Below are 13,756 nucleotides of genomic sequence, written 5' to 3'. Positions count from 1 at the left end.
ACAAAAAAATAGAGTCTGAAAAACAAGAGCATAGTCCAAACTCTAGGCATGAGTTACTCTCTCCTTTGCACACTTTCTTCCTCTGTTGATGAGTGTTCCTGTAACCCCTGGGAAGAACAGCTATGAAAGATGGTCCAAATACCCTCCATTCCTCAGCCTAGAATAGACTGTTGCCTGATGGTTATGACATTCTCCTGCCAGATGAAAGATAGGGATTCAAGCAGCACAAACAGGAAAAGAAAGTGAAATTGGGCTGTCTCCATGCCTGGGTGCTGCTGCAGTGAGAGCAGATCAGCCACCTTGTAGGTACCTCTCTGAAGAAAAGATGTTGCACCTACTTTTTTTTCTCCCCCACTCCCCAGTCAAGAGATAACTCCAGGGCATGATGCAAGGTGGTACATGTTTGGAGCTTGGATTGAGATACAGATGTCCCAGGGAGACTAAGGCTCCTGTGCATCCCTCTTGAAGGCACCTCAGTAAATCTCCATGCATGGTACCGGGAACATGAATTAGGTGTTGTGAATTCCCCCAAAGCAACCAGGTGTCTAAAGGCTGTTGTAGAGCTGGCCCTACCATTTTTATTCAGTTACTACACTACATTATCTCATACCACGTCTCTAACAACAACCAGTGGGCGATATTTTAGAGGAATGTGTCCTGCCCTCATACCCCTGAGGTGGGTGATGATGATCCCTCACCCTGTGATTAATTTTCTCCCTCTGTGAGCTCTCTCTGCTGCTGACCAGGAGTTATTGCAGCTATTCTTATCACCTCTGTGCAGTCAGCTGTGGCCTGTTTGGAAAAAAAAACCACCAGTAGAAAGTCATAATAATTAGCACTGTCAAGATTAAAGTCAATTTTTAGATCATGTCCTGATATACAGCTGGTGTGGCAATACCTGCTATCCAAAGGCCACCAATATGTCAGTGGGGCAAACATCAAGCTGCTGTGGTTTGTGAAAATGTTAGCCTTCTGAAACTTCTTCCATGGTGGGTGGAAAGATTGACGAGTACAGAGATGCATATCTGTCTCAAATCATGTTCAGATTAAAAACTTCCTGCACAGATAATGTCAATGCAGGTCTCAGGTCACTGACACAACCTAAATCAGGTTAGAGATCAAAACCAGCAAGCAGGTACAAGAGAGGCTTGCAGCTATCAAGTGGCATAATCTGTAGTGCAATTTTTTATGTGACTCTGCAGCCATAATGACATGTGGAAGCAGGGAATGGTTGTGGTCTGGAATAAACTCGCTGGTTTGCCTGCTTCTGATGAAAATTCCATGTGCTTTTCAGCATCAAAACACTATACAAAGATAACCAGTCAGATCCAGCTAAAGTCACTTGAGTTATGTGCAGAATGAGTTGGTCTCATACACCTGAGATCTGAGTTCATCTAAAAGCTGCAAGTTATTCTTAAATTGTTTTCATTAGGAAATTCAGAAATAGAATGGCACTTGCTGGAGTAATTCTTTCTATTACCACTTCTACACAATGCATGAGATTTTGAACACCATTAAAGCACATATAAAATCAGCTGTGATTTAATGGTTGGGGTTTTGCATCAGGGGTCTCATGCCACTGGTTTTTTTAATTAACTAAGGAGCCATCAATCTTGGCAAACTGCTCAACTGCATAGGTGAGTGTAAGGCAATAATCCAATAATTGAATATAAAGGCTTATTTGTGTCCCTTTGTTGATGTCAGGGGAAAACAGCACACTTCTGAAAATAGAATAAACCGAAAAGATGCCTTCAGCTCCTGCAGGCTGATTGGAACAAATGTCTTTCCATTACAGTTTTTATGAATGTGTAGTTTCCTGAAAGGTTTACAATACTTCAGGGAAAGGAAAGTGCAGGCAGTAAGTGATACAGGATGGTTCGAGTTATTGGGAAATGGAGGAATGGGATTTATCTGGAAGGGTGAGATTTACTATCCTGCTGTATTCCTCTTATAATGTTTGAAAAGGATTCAAATACAGTGATTTGTACCTTATTATGGGCATGGAAACAGGATGAGAAACTTGCTCAGAAAAAACTGATTCGCTGGTGCCAATGGAGGTTTTATACACCTTTGTCTGCAGCCAGCAGGTAGGCAGCAGTGTCAAACCTTTGCTATCCCCGGCATTGCATTGGTCATAGAGGGGTGACTGCAGAGTCTAGGAGTGGTTCACCTCTCCTTATCAGTGAAGGCAACAAATGTATTTTCATATCTTAGCTTGATAAACGGCACTGGTTTTTACGGAATGAGTTTGGTTAAACAGTTCTTGCAGTGTTAGAGAGATCTGCAGGTAAAAACTGTTTAATAAAGCCAGGCTTGTTGGTGTTTGTTCCCCCCCCCCATTCTCTATGTAGAAAGCAGAAATATGGCAACAAAGGAAAAGCTTCAGTGCTTGAAAGATTTCCACAAGGACATCCTCAAACCTTCCCCCGGCAAGAGCCCAGGGACACGGCCTGAGGACGAGGCAGAAGGAAAGCCACCCCAGCGGGAGAAGTGGGCGAGCAAGATTGACTTTCTGCTGTCCGTGGCTGGGGGATTCATTGGTTTAGGCAACGTCTGGCGGTTTCCGTATCTCTGCTACAAGAACGGCGGAGGTGAGCATCTCTGCCTTTCAGTCTGTCTCTGTCTTATGGTTACTATTTTACAGTGCCTTCCTCCAGCTTTTGAAAAGAATATTCAGACCTCTGTTTTCTGCCTGCTTCACTGCTCTTCGGGAGATACTATTTTGTTTCTTAATAGTTTGGGTTTTTTGGTCAAAACTTAATTAGGGATAAGCAACAGCAATTTAAAATCCCATGCTTCTGCTACAGTTGAGTCTGAAGTTTAACCAAAAGATATTCAGCTGTTAATGCAGAGCAGTAGAATTCCAGGCCAGGGGATTTCAGAGTAAGAGCATTCTGAGCCATGTGAAACTGTTGTGTGCTTAACCCCATTGTTATTGCAGATTTTCATTTAAAGAAGGTAAGAAAATGCCCTTGTATATACAGGCCCATTCCTCTTGCAGACACCATGAGCAAAAACACCTCAGAAGAAGATTGTTATACACTGACACTGAAGTGCCAAATGTTTCTTTGTTTGTACATGTCTCTTACCACTTTATAGACTATCCTGCACAAGTTGACTCACTTAATCTCAATTTTGCACTATCACATTTTTCTCAACAGGTGCATTTCTTATACCTTATTTCATTTTCCTGTTTGGGGGAGGTCTTCCCGTGTTTTTCCTGGAGGTGGTGCTAGGACAGTATACCTCTGAAGGTGGAATTACATGCTGGGAAAAGATCTGCCCTATTTTCACTGGTTAGTACATCTTCTTGTGATTTACTGCTTAAAGGTGCTTCTGTAAACCACGTGCAGCAACACTAGTCCCCTTATCTCTGTTAATTCAGCTGTTTGCTGTAGCAATTGAGGGTATGATACTGGTTCCTAGAAAGGTAGAAGTCAGAGAGTCTTAAAGGACAAAATAAGGTATTGATTTTGATGCTATCGTCTTGCTAACTGTCAGAACTGCTGATAAACAGGAAAGAAATTGCATATTATGTCTTAAAAAGGCACACTTTGTTCACAGGTATCAGAGAAAGTGTTGTTTTGGAAGGTTAGGTGGCCTTAGTGAAAGCATCTTCAAAATATTCTGCTCTGGAAACCAAAATCCCTCTGCCATGTGAAAGCTTATCATTGACATCATCCCACTGTAACTGATACAGCTGAAAGCTGGGTGGTATTCTATGGTAGGATACAGGAAGAAGATTTTCATCATAACTGAGGAGGTCCTGGCAAATGGGCATGTTGGTTGTTACTGAAGACCAAATGAAGGTGTTCAAGAGGGGATTGGACATGGCACTTGAAGCCATGGCTTAGTTAGTCATGAGGTGTTGGGTGACAGGTTGGACTTGATGATCTCTGAGGTCTTTTCCAACCTTATTGATTCTATGTTCACAGGAATTACACAAATGCTGCTCTGGAAGTTAACTGGAATGAAAAATGAAACACAGGTTAGAAAAATTACCAAGGACATGTGTCTTGTGTAGAGATTGCCGTTTGCAACCACGCAGCACAGGCAGAATCATGAGGAATAATTGCACTAAACAGAGCAGCACTCTTCAAATCCCACTTGGAAAGAGTGGGCAGTTCATGCTGATGCATCTCTAGCTCTGCCACGGTTGCTGTTCCAGGCATCTCTTTCACCTTATGTCACCCTAAGCAGAAGGAGGGCTTTCTCCTCTGCTTGCACTCCCACTGAATCCTCAGAATGCTGCTGAAGTTGATGTGCAGCTTTAGCTCCATTTTCTTCCTCCTCCTCCCACTTTTATGAAGCCTTTATGTTTTTGAGGAGGAGGAAGGAATGTTCCTTGTTTAAATAGCAGTGTCCTAGGCACCCATAAAGAGAAACTGTAGCTCTAATAATGTGACAGGCTCTATATCCTGAATAAAGTGCAGCTGTACAGAATAAATAGCACTTGCTTTCACCTGGCATAAAGATAATCTCCAGTGGCAAGGACTCCTGCTGCAGTAAGATTTGAATCTGTAAAATATGAGGCAGGTATCACTGGGGTAGCTGTCAGAGGGGTACTAAAGGAAACCTTATAGGCTTTTCATCCTCTTGTAAGAGACTGTTCTAAGTTTTTAAGGGAAATTGGCTTCTTTTTTATTAACTTGTTTTTCCTAAATTGCAAACTGTGGCCTTCTTGGAGCTAGAGCATTTTCAGTGAAGGGTGGCTTTCCAGAGTCCTTTCATTTTTGTGTTAAAAAAAATAATAGTGACTGCTTCTGACTTAGTCATAGCATGAATCTGCTGGTGGAGATAAACTGCCTAACTACAGCTGAGATAGCAGACTGAGGAGAACTGTGGTGGTGGTTAATTAAAACCTCCACTGGAACAGCATTCAACCATCTCCTGAAGGTGTGTAGGACTTGCCCTTATCTGCCCATGACCTTGTTTTTAAAAACAAACAAGGAACATTTTTTATCATCAAATATTGATAGCAGAGTTAAACATTGATCTAATTAACCACAACAGCTACAAGTATCATGCTTCCTTTTCACACGTGAAGTAGGGGCAGAAGCAGCAGCTTTCATATTGATAGCTCTGGATTTTTCCTTTTTACCTCAAAATATTATTTTGGTTTTGGTACATACACTGGGCTGAACAGTTGAAAAGTAGGAGTGGTAACAGAGGCTGCCCAGCTTAGCTGCCTCCAAGGAAGCTTCTTAGGAGACAGTGTGGTGTGAATGATGTTGCCCACATAGGGACCGAAGAAGTGAGATGGTCTGGCTCCCAAATAACCAAAGCATGATGACTTTCTTCTACTAAAACTTGAAATAGCTGTGTTAGTGTTAAATTGGGTATACATCCTGTCCACTTTCCCTCCAGTGTCAGCAAACCATAGGCAGAAACTCAACCCCAGCTGCCAGGACTGGTCAGAGACAGTGGCAGGTCTGTGCTTATGTGTGATTAATTTGAGCTGAGTTGAGTTTATTGAGATTATATGGTCCTGCTCTGGCAGGGGGGCTGGACTCAATGATCTCCAGAGGTCCCTTCCAACCCCTAACATCCTGTGATGCTGACTTTCCATCAGCAGTGTGGCAGAACAGGATAAAATCCATGACGCAGTGGGGATAGCACCAGTTCCACAAGATGACAAGGTACCCTAGCAAGAAGCAGCTGTCATGTCTGTATACGCTTCTTTTCTCTTGCCAGGAATTGGTTATGCTTCCATAGTGATTGTGTCCCTTCTGAACGTGTACTACATCGTGATCCTGGCCTGGGGACTTTACTACCTGTTCCAGTCGTTCCAGAGCGTCCTGCCATGGGCACACTGCCACCAGAAGTGGAACACGCCGACCTGTGTGGAAGACACTCTCAGGAAGAACAAAACACTCTGGATATCACTGAATGCCACTAACTTCACCTCTCCTGTCACAGAGTTTTGGGAGTAAGTACCCCCTTTTCATGGTGCCTTTGGGCCTCTTTGGTGGCATGCCAGAGGTCTAGCCTGAGGTCTTAAGGAAGTCCCATGGGGAATGTTAGATAAGGAAAGAAAATTCCCCCAGCTGTCAGTTGTTTGACCACTGTTTGCTAGCAGTTTTCACCCATCCTGAGACAGACTGGTCAGTCTGGGTGCAGTGGAGGAAGGCATTAGATGTATGACTGCATTCATCTAGAGTGCACAGAGAGCCCTATAAACCCATATAATTTCTGGTTTGGGAGACAGCTTGTTTCCTTCGTGGTTCGGATGATTGAAAAGCAGCATGAGAACAGAAACAAGTCAATTCAGATGCCCTGGTAGCAAGAATTTACAATGGAAGCAGTGATAAATCACCTCATTGTGGTTGCCTTTCCCTCTTCCCTAGCTGTTAGCATTTGCAGTGCACTTTGTGAAGCTATAACACATCTCCTATCAGTCTAACAGCAAAACAAGGGATTGACCTCACCAATAAAACTGGCAGAGGTGGTGAATGTCGCCCTGTACTGTAGGTTTCTCAGGTCATCTTTGTTATATCATTATTCTGTGCAATGTGAGGAGACTCTCTTTTGCCAGGTGCCTGGATTTCATCAGACCTGAACTTCTTATTCCCAGTCCTCTCTTATTTTTCAAGATTTGAATTGTATTGCATAACCTGATTTCTAAACAGGCATGACCTCAAACCTCTGTGTGTTTATATAGGTGTCAAAACTCAGATCCAAAGGATCTACAAGTAGCTTAGGAAGACTTTTTTTTCCCTTCTTTTTCTTTTTTTTTTTTTTTCCCCCTTCTCTTGCTCAATCAGTCAGTTAGAAGTAGAATTAATTTCTGACTCAACTTGGCATTTTCAGCATGTTTAAAGTCCAATTTGGTCCCCGATCAACTTCTACCTACTTCTCTATTTTTAAAAAGGAGTGTCAGCCAATACCCAGAAGGAATTATGTTCCTGCTGATGATATTTGGCATGCATTGGGTTTAAAAAAAAAATATTCTTATGAACTGTGCTAGGATTTTTAACACAAGAGCCGAAATAGAAAGGGCAGTTGGATCTTGGATGTGTTGGTTTGTCAAAGGGCACTGGTAACCGTTGGGAGAGACGGGGTGCAGGTTGTGGGAGCAGTCCTTAGGGTGTCATGAGCACTGCCTTTCCATGCTGAGTGACAGATACTTTCCCAGAAGGTTCCAGAAGTTTCCACCCCTCTAATGGGCTAAATTGTGTCCCTGGAGATGCCATAGAAGGAGGAAACAGGGCTGGGAGTTGGAAAAGTGATTGTAAAGGAAACAGTGGAGGCTCCAGAACTTCTGCGGACACCAGAGCTTTCCATGGGTAACAACACAGCAGGTACCTGGTGAAGGGCCTTAAGGCAGGGCAGCTTGTCCATGGGTTGGAGGGAACAATGCCCCCAAGAGAACAAGTTAAAGATGGAGGTTTCAATCAGATTTCCACTAAAAGAATTCTACCGAGTTTCTGTCCTCAAAACCCCCTGCAAGCTGAACTAAATCCTGTAGACTCAGCCTAACAGATGTAGTCAGATTGAAGGTGCCCGAGGCTGGAGGACAAATCCTTGATCCTCACAGCACTTTTCCCTTCTCTCCATGTTGATCTCACTGTTTTGGTAGCATAGCCAGAGCAAAGGTTGCTCACTGCTTTGCTCTCTGAGGTGGCTTTCCTTGCACTTTGCAGCTACTTTAACTTTTGTCCTCATATAATGGTTTTAAATGTCGTGAACTAAACTCTTCCCTGGAGTCCTGCTAGGGAGGAGTTTGGCTCTGTAATCCTGCTAATACAGACATACTGCCCACAGCTCACAGTTGCATTATGAGCAAAACTACCCTTAACAGACCAAGCTGACTTCAGGACCCATGGCACTTACAGAAGTATTAAAAATAGCTGTTCTGTCTTCATAAACAAGTATTGGCATCTTAAAGGAAGGGCAGAGATCATGCAGCCCTGCTGTAATTAAAGTAGCATAGCCTTTATATGGTGCAACCATTTAGTATCCCTGGCTCTTCCCCAGCGTGCTACTGGTCTTTATACTGCTGAAATGAAAAACAATGTGAAGAACTTTCAGGTACTTTGCCATCCTAGGCAATGCCATCTGCCAGCCAGACAGCTTCCCACATCTAAAGGACAGGTCAATAAATAGTCTTTAACTGAAGACATCCATCTGCTTCGTGGCATGATTAATTCTGATTTAATTCAAAGGTTTGCGAGTATTTGGTTTCTGAAACCCGAGACCGTTTGTAGTGTGGGACATTTACAGAGTGTCCTCATCAGTGCTGCTTTGTAAAACTAATGCTGCTCAGATATAATTGACCACATTGATGTGTTAACCCTTCATGTTGAACACTGCGTGTCCTTCTCAGCCTGGCTGGACATACAGTACAGCCTGACATTTCAGTTCATTGGGATTAATGTTCTGTGCAAATCACATGCTTACTTGAGCAGCAATAAAAGGGGGTTAAGCAAATCTGGCTTTGTATCAGGGGACTTACCTCTTGGTATCACATGCCTCAGGTCTTATTTCTGAAGATTTTATTTTAAAGCCCAAAACCTTAGAGGTTTAAACACATATTAATACATAAGGGGTAAGTGTCATGGGGTAATTATGGTTGAACAAAACCTCTGATTGTTTGCTGCTGGCCAAGTGTTTATAAATATTTAGTAATCAGAAGACTTTATCCATGAAAATCCCAAGAAAGACCATCACATGCTAATGGCGTGGAACCCCAGAGGGAGCAACACAAAACCCAAACAAAATCTAGGGCAGCTGTCTCTGCCTTTGGGGGAAAACTTGAGAGTTTTAAACATTGTTTCTTATTGTCCTTCTGACAGTCATCTGGTACAATTTCTTTACTGTTAGTTATTCTTGTCCACCCAACATGAAAGGGTGCTTCATCTTTCCTGGTATGAAATGTCCTGTCTGTGTTCCCTTGATTAATGAGCTGGAATATCCTTCAAGGATTGCATAACTCTACTCATTTTATTTTTGTTTATGTTCTAGCACCAGTAATGGCTCCTATTACATTGCCATATTGCACATCACTAAAGCATACTGGTGCATGAACTGGGTTCAAGAACTCCTGTTTACACCAAACTCAGCCCCAGCCTGTTGTCCCATTGATTATATATGAGTGACAGTTAATGACAGCATCAAGACTGTAAATTAGAATTAGTCACAACTTCATGCCTAAATGGCATGAAGTTAGTGAGTGGACTTGGCTGAATCTAAGAAGCAGTGAGTTGTGCAATGAAATTGGAGAGCTAGTAGCACAGCCTGGCTTCTGCTTCTTCCTGAACTTGAATTTTCAGGATATCACACATACAGGTTGAGTACCTTTGCTGGAAAAATATGTTGGGTTAGATTTCATAGAATCATTAAGGTTTGAAGAGACCTCTGAGGTCATCAGGTCCAATGTTCTACCCAATGCATCCATGACCACTAGACCATGTCCTGTAGTGCCAAATCGACTTGTTTCTTGAACACCTCCAGATGTCATGAAACAGATTCCTCAAGCAGTTGGTCATTGTGAGGTGAGGTAGGATAACCTAGGACAGACCAAGCCAGTACAGCTCTTGCTGTGCTTGCTTGACTCACCAGACACAGGTAACATACCTGACTTTCAGTAGGTACCCTCCAAAAGAGCTTGAAGGTATTCCTGGGGTAAACTGTAGGTAAGATGACCACTTGCTTTCAGCTCCCTGATAAAAAGCAAAAAAGCCTTAGCTGAATGCCTAGTAGAGCTCTCTGTTCCAACAAGCATTTGCAGTTAATTATTCACGGCTTCCTGAGAGCCAGCTCTATAGGTTGCTTTGTTGTTTGTGTTTTTTTTTAATATGATCTACTCCTTAGATTGGAAAATTGCCATTTCATTTTTTTTTTTTTAAACCATAGAAGGTTGCAGCTGAACTTAGTCATCTTATAAATGTATTTTCTTCTTTTGTACATGCACAGCGGGTTTTTCCCCCTGCTTTCTTTAGGCTCAGGTGGACCAGGACGGCAACTTTATGCCAAATATTCATTACTGAGGGGTTTCTCATAACTGTTGAATAGCTGTGCTGATTAGGGCAGCCTTAACCCTGTCTGGTGCCATTAGTCCTTTGCCATAACAAAATACACACACGTTCAGAGAGAATAAAGCTTTCGGTGTGAGTGCACATTTCACACAGGTAATCTTCAGTGAATTTGGCAAACGGAGAGGCCAAAACAGATGGGTGAGGGTTTGAGTCCTATTAAATTGGTCATTCCAGGGTTTTATTCCAAAAACTAATTGCACAGGTTCCATCAGTGACTTCATTTGCTATTATTTCCATGGTAATAGCGGCGGGGGGGAGAAAGGAGGAAAAAAAGACAACAAGAAAGAAGATTAATTCTGGAGAGAAACAGACCACAGTGCTTTGTCTTGTGCTGGATCCACAGGCAAAGCTCCACACCCTACACTCGTGGGTCTGACCCTGGTTCAGCACCTCAGACTACTGCGCTCTGGGCTCTCCACAACTCACAAGTGACTTATTTTATAGCTGTCTGAAAGTAACATTTAATTAACCACTTGTTAGGTAGCAAGATTATTTCTCTAGTCTTGGGGCAAGACATTTCTGTTGTAATTGAGGTCAAACATCTCTTGACTCAAGAAAAATCTTGCAGAAACTCCTCGGAGTTCAGAAGGTTCACCTGCAGAGAAAGTTTAGCTAAGTAAGAAACAAGTTTGATCTTTCATGTATACTTGACAAGCAAAGTATCACAGTGTGTAAGGACAGTGGCTGTTGCATTAAATTAAAAAGCTGGTTTTAAATCAGTGTTTCATGGTGACCCATGGCAATTACCAAAGGAGAGAAGCCTTAATGAATTTTTTCCCCTCAGGAATAGTGTATTTTGGTGGTCAGATATTGCTCCATTAAGACCCAGCTTAAAAATAATCTTTTCTTTTTTAACTTGAGTGACAGAATAAAGTTTTCCAAATTTCTGGAGTTAGCTAACCAAGACCCTGGTGGGGGTGGTGCTGAGGGCAGACAGAGTGCACCAGGGCAGTGTTTGTTTGCAGGGGAGGTCAGGTAGTGGCTCCAGCCTTCACCCTTAAAAGCCATGTATCATTCAGTATCACTAAGGTTGGAAGAGACCTCAAAGATCATCGAGTCCAACCTGTCACCACAGACCTCATGACTAGAGTAGGGAGGACACTACTGCCCACTGCAGGCTTGAACTCATGACCTTCCCATTAAGGGTCATATGTGCTACCAGCTGTGATGGGTCCCTGTGCTGCTTTTTCCCTTTCCTTCTTGTGGCAGTCTTGCCAATGAAGTGAAAAGGAGGAGAAACACATAGATGCAGGTCAGCTGCAAGTGTCCATGTTGGAGACATCATGTGCAATGCTGTCATACCACTTCAGAGCTGGGGTTTGTGGCAATGCAAGGGCGAGTTGGTCTTGCATCTTCAAGGGAGCAAATGTGAAAGCTGCAGTACTTTGAACACACTTTCTTATCTCAGCCTGGTCACAGGCTGCTAAAAACAGTTGCAAATAAAATGCTCTGCAATGTATTAAATGAAAGAGTACTATGCACCTAGGGAAGATGTGGGGCTGCACAGCTCAGCTTTACTTACAGAAGCAAGCAGCTTCTGTGGTGACTTAGCAAGCAGCATTCAAAGGGCAGGAGTGTCCATGCATCTCAACCATCACAACAGATTCTGCATCAGCTGAGCTCCTGCATCTCTCTTGTTTTGTTTCCTTTCAAACATTTAGGCGCAATGTACTGAGCTTGTCCTCAGGAATTGAAGATATTGGTATTATCAAGTGGGATCTAGCACTGTGTCTTCTCCTTGTCTGGGTGATATGTTTCTTCTGCATTTGGAAAGGAGTCAAATCCACTGGGAAAGTAAGTGCTCTTTTACACCTTTTATAATCATTGCAGTTAGCAGATGTTAGGAATACCAAGTAATGCTGTTCTTAGAGATATTTACTATGAAAGAGGGATTCAGATTCAACTCAGAGAAATTACCACTGCCTGAAATGCCTATGAATCAAGTAGCCATTACTGGAATGGCATCAAGAAGCAGGTACAAGCATGGTGTGAGTACCTCTTTGCCTCTCTCAGGAGAAGCATCCCACTGATGCAGATCATGAGCGTGGAATGTCTTAGACCTGTGATCTGTCTGCACTCCCTGTTCTCATACTGGCCAAGTTCATTCTCAGTGCAGTGGGGTGGATGTTAACATAGCTGTGGTAGGGATGTTTTAAGTCAGTGGAAACTAACATTTTTGAAATGCCTCTCACTTAGAGAGGAGCTCTTTTAGACACAGAAGACTAAACTTAGGTACTCATTTAGAAGCACTCTCCTTAACAGAGCTCTTGGATAGTTTGTGGTTTTAGTCTCATCGTGGGCTCTTCAGAATCATATTTTTCTCTAAAGGATAACAGTCAAGTAATTCCTGAACCTCATCTTACTCCAGTGCAAGAGGTGAACCACAGCAAATCTTGACCAATCACTTAACAACATGGAGCATGATATTATTGCCCCTGGCATACAATAATGCTTTTAAACCTATTTTCAAGAGAAAGGCTTTTGAAGCCATTGCATATTTGCAGTTCCTAGATTTCAAACCTGTTGGTTGAGGCAGTGTTTCAGGTAAGTCTAAGAGAGGTAGAGAGGTCTCAAGGTTCTAAGTTCCCACATATTTCTTATCAGCTAGGTGAAAGGAAACAACCCCAATAGCGTCCTACCTGAGAAAAAAGACACAGTGTGAACCCATATTTTTTCAGGCACTGAAGATGTCAGGAGGAGTGAGAAATTGCAAATGCCTCAACTACAAAAAAAGCATCCTTTAGCAGTTTTTTACCTTGTTACACATCGCAGGCTCAACCAGGAGAAAAAACTCCATAGGAAACCAGACCTCATTAGTTCCACTGTTGACTAACCTACTTACTTTACTGTCATTTTGGTCTTGCCTTCTGTGATTTTTATCATGAAGCCTCATTAAAATCATGCTGCTGCCTTACCCTGGACTCCAGCCAGCTTTGCCCTAAACAATAGCTTCCACACCTCTACAGCATAAATTGACAAAAATGTTTGCTTCTCTGTTGCTTCTGATTGATGTGACCTGATGAGGTGATTGTGTAAGTTTTACAGTAGGGGTGAATACACAAAGCTCCTGCAGTAGCCAAGTGACAGCACACATTTCTGCAGGCTCTATGGCAAGCCTGGTGTCTGCTCAGTAGAGGTTGTGGTAATGCTGAGAGATTTTTCCAAGCTCTCTGTGGCATGCTTACTTCAAACCCCTGTAAAGTAATAGGTGAAAACAAGTCTGTAAAGATCAGTTACCTAAAAATGTGTGTTTGCTGGAAATCCAGCAAAATGGTCTCAATTTCAAGGACAAGGAGATTGGTAGGAATTCGCTGCCTCCTCTCTGCAGCAGCTGAGATCGTGTGAGTGTGGAGCCACAGCCCAACAAAACCAGTGGAGGGTCTCTGGTTGACTCCATTAACTTTGGGGTCAAACAAAAGTAAACTGTAAACTCTAATGAAGGACTTAAATTATTTGAGAAATCTAGTTTACTTTAGTAGATGGTTGTTTATAGCACTTCCCTGCTTTCCAGCGTGTTAATGGCTCTTTGGAGAGCTTGAAGCAGGGAGGAAGACATAGTTTTTAAATCTTGTAGTAGTGTATTGGACAAATAAACATGAATTCATGAGGAGAAGGAATAGATGTTTTCATGCTTTGGATAACATGCTGATTTTAAAAGCTCTACCAGAGAGAAGCTTTACCTGTAATGCAAAGGCTGCTTTCTGAGTGTCATTTACTCA

The 13,756-nt window shown here is 42.6% G+C and overlaps 1 protein-coding gene across 9 annotated transcripts in view; it reads left to right on the top strand.

Moving 5' to 3' along the window:
- SLC6A6 (solute carrier family 6 member 6) overlaps window positions 1-13,756 on the top strand; it is a 56,204-nt gene that overhangs the window by 22,679 nt on the left and 19,769 nt on the right. For all 9 annotated transcript variants that reach the window (XM_054161460.1, XM_054161426.1, XM_054161467.1 and 6 more), the window contains 4 exons: window positions 2,352-2,591; window positions 3,162-3,296; window positions 5,695-5,929; window positions 11,699-11,831. In XM_054161460.1, coding sequence (XP_054017435.1) covers window positions 2,363-2,591; window positions 3,162-3,296; window positions 5,695-5,929; window positions 11,699-11,831 — 732 coding nt within the window. In that variant the 5' untranslated portion in view covers window positions 2,352-2,362. The remainder of the gene's footprint in view (window positions 1-2,351; window positions 2,592-3,161; window positions 3,297-5,694; window positions 5,930-11,698; window positions 11,832-13,756) is intronic.

This window comes from Dryobates pubescens, chromosome 1 (genome assembly GCF_014839835.1).
Source record: "Dryobates pubescens isolate bDryPub1 chromosome 1, bDryPub1.pri, whole genome shotgun sequence".
NCBI lineage: Eukaryota > Metazoa > Chordata > Aves > Piciformes > Picidae > Dryobates > Dryobates pubescens.
The sequence above is the reverse complement of the archived record's forward strand: the minus strand, read 5'-3'. Positions and strand labels throughout refer to the sequence as shown.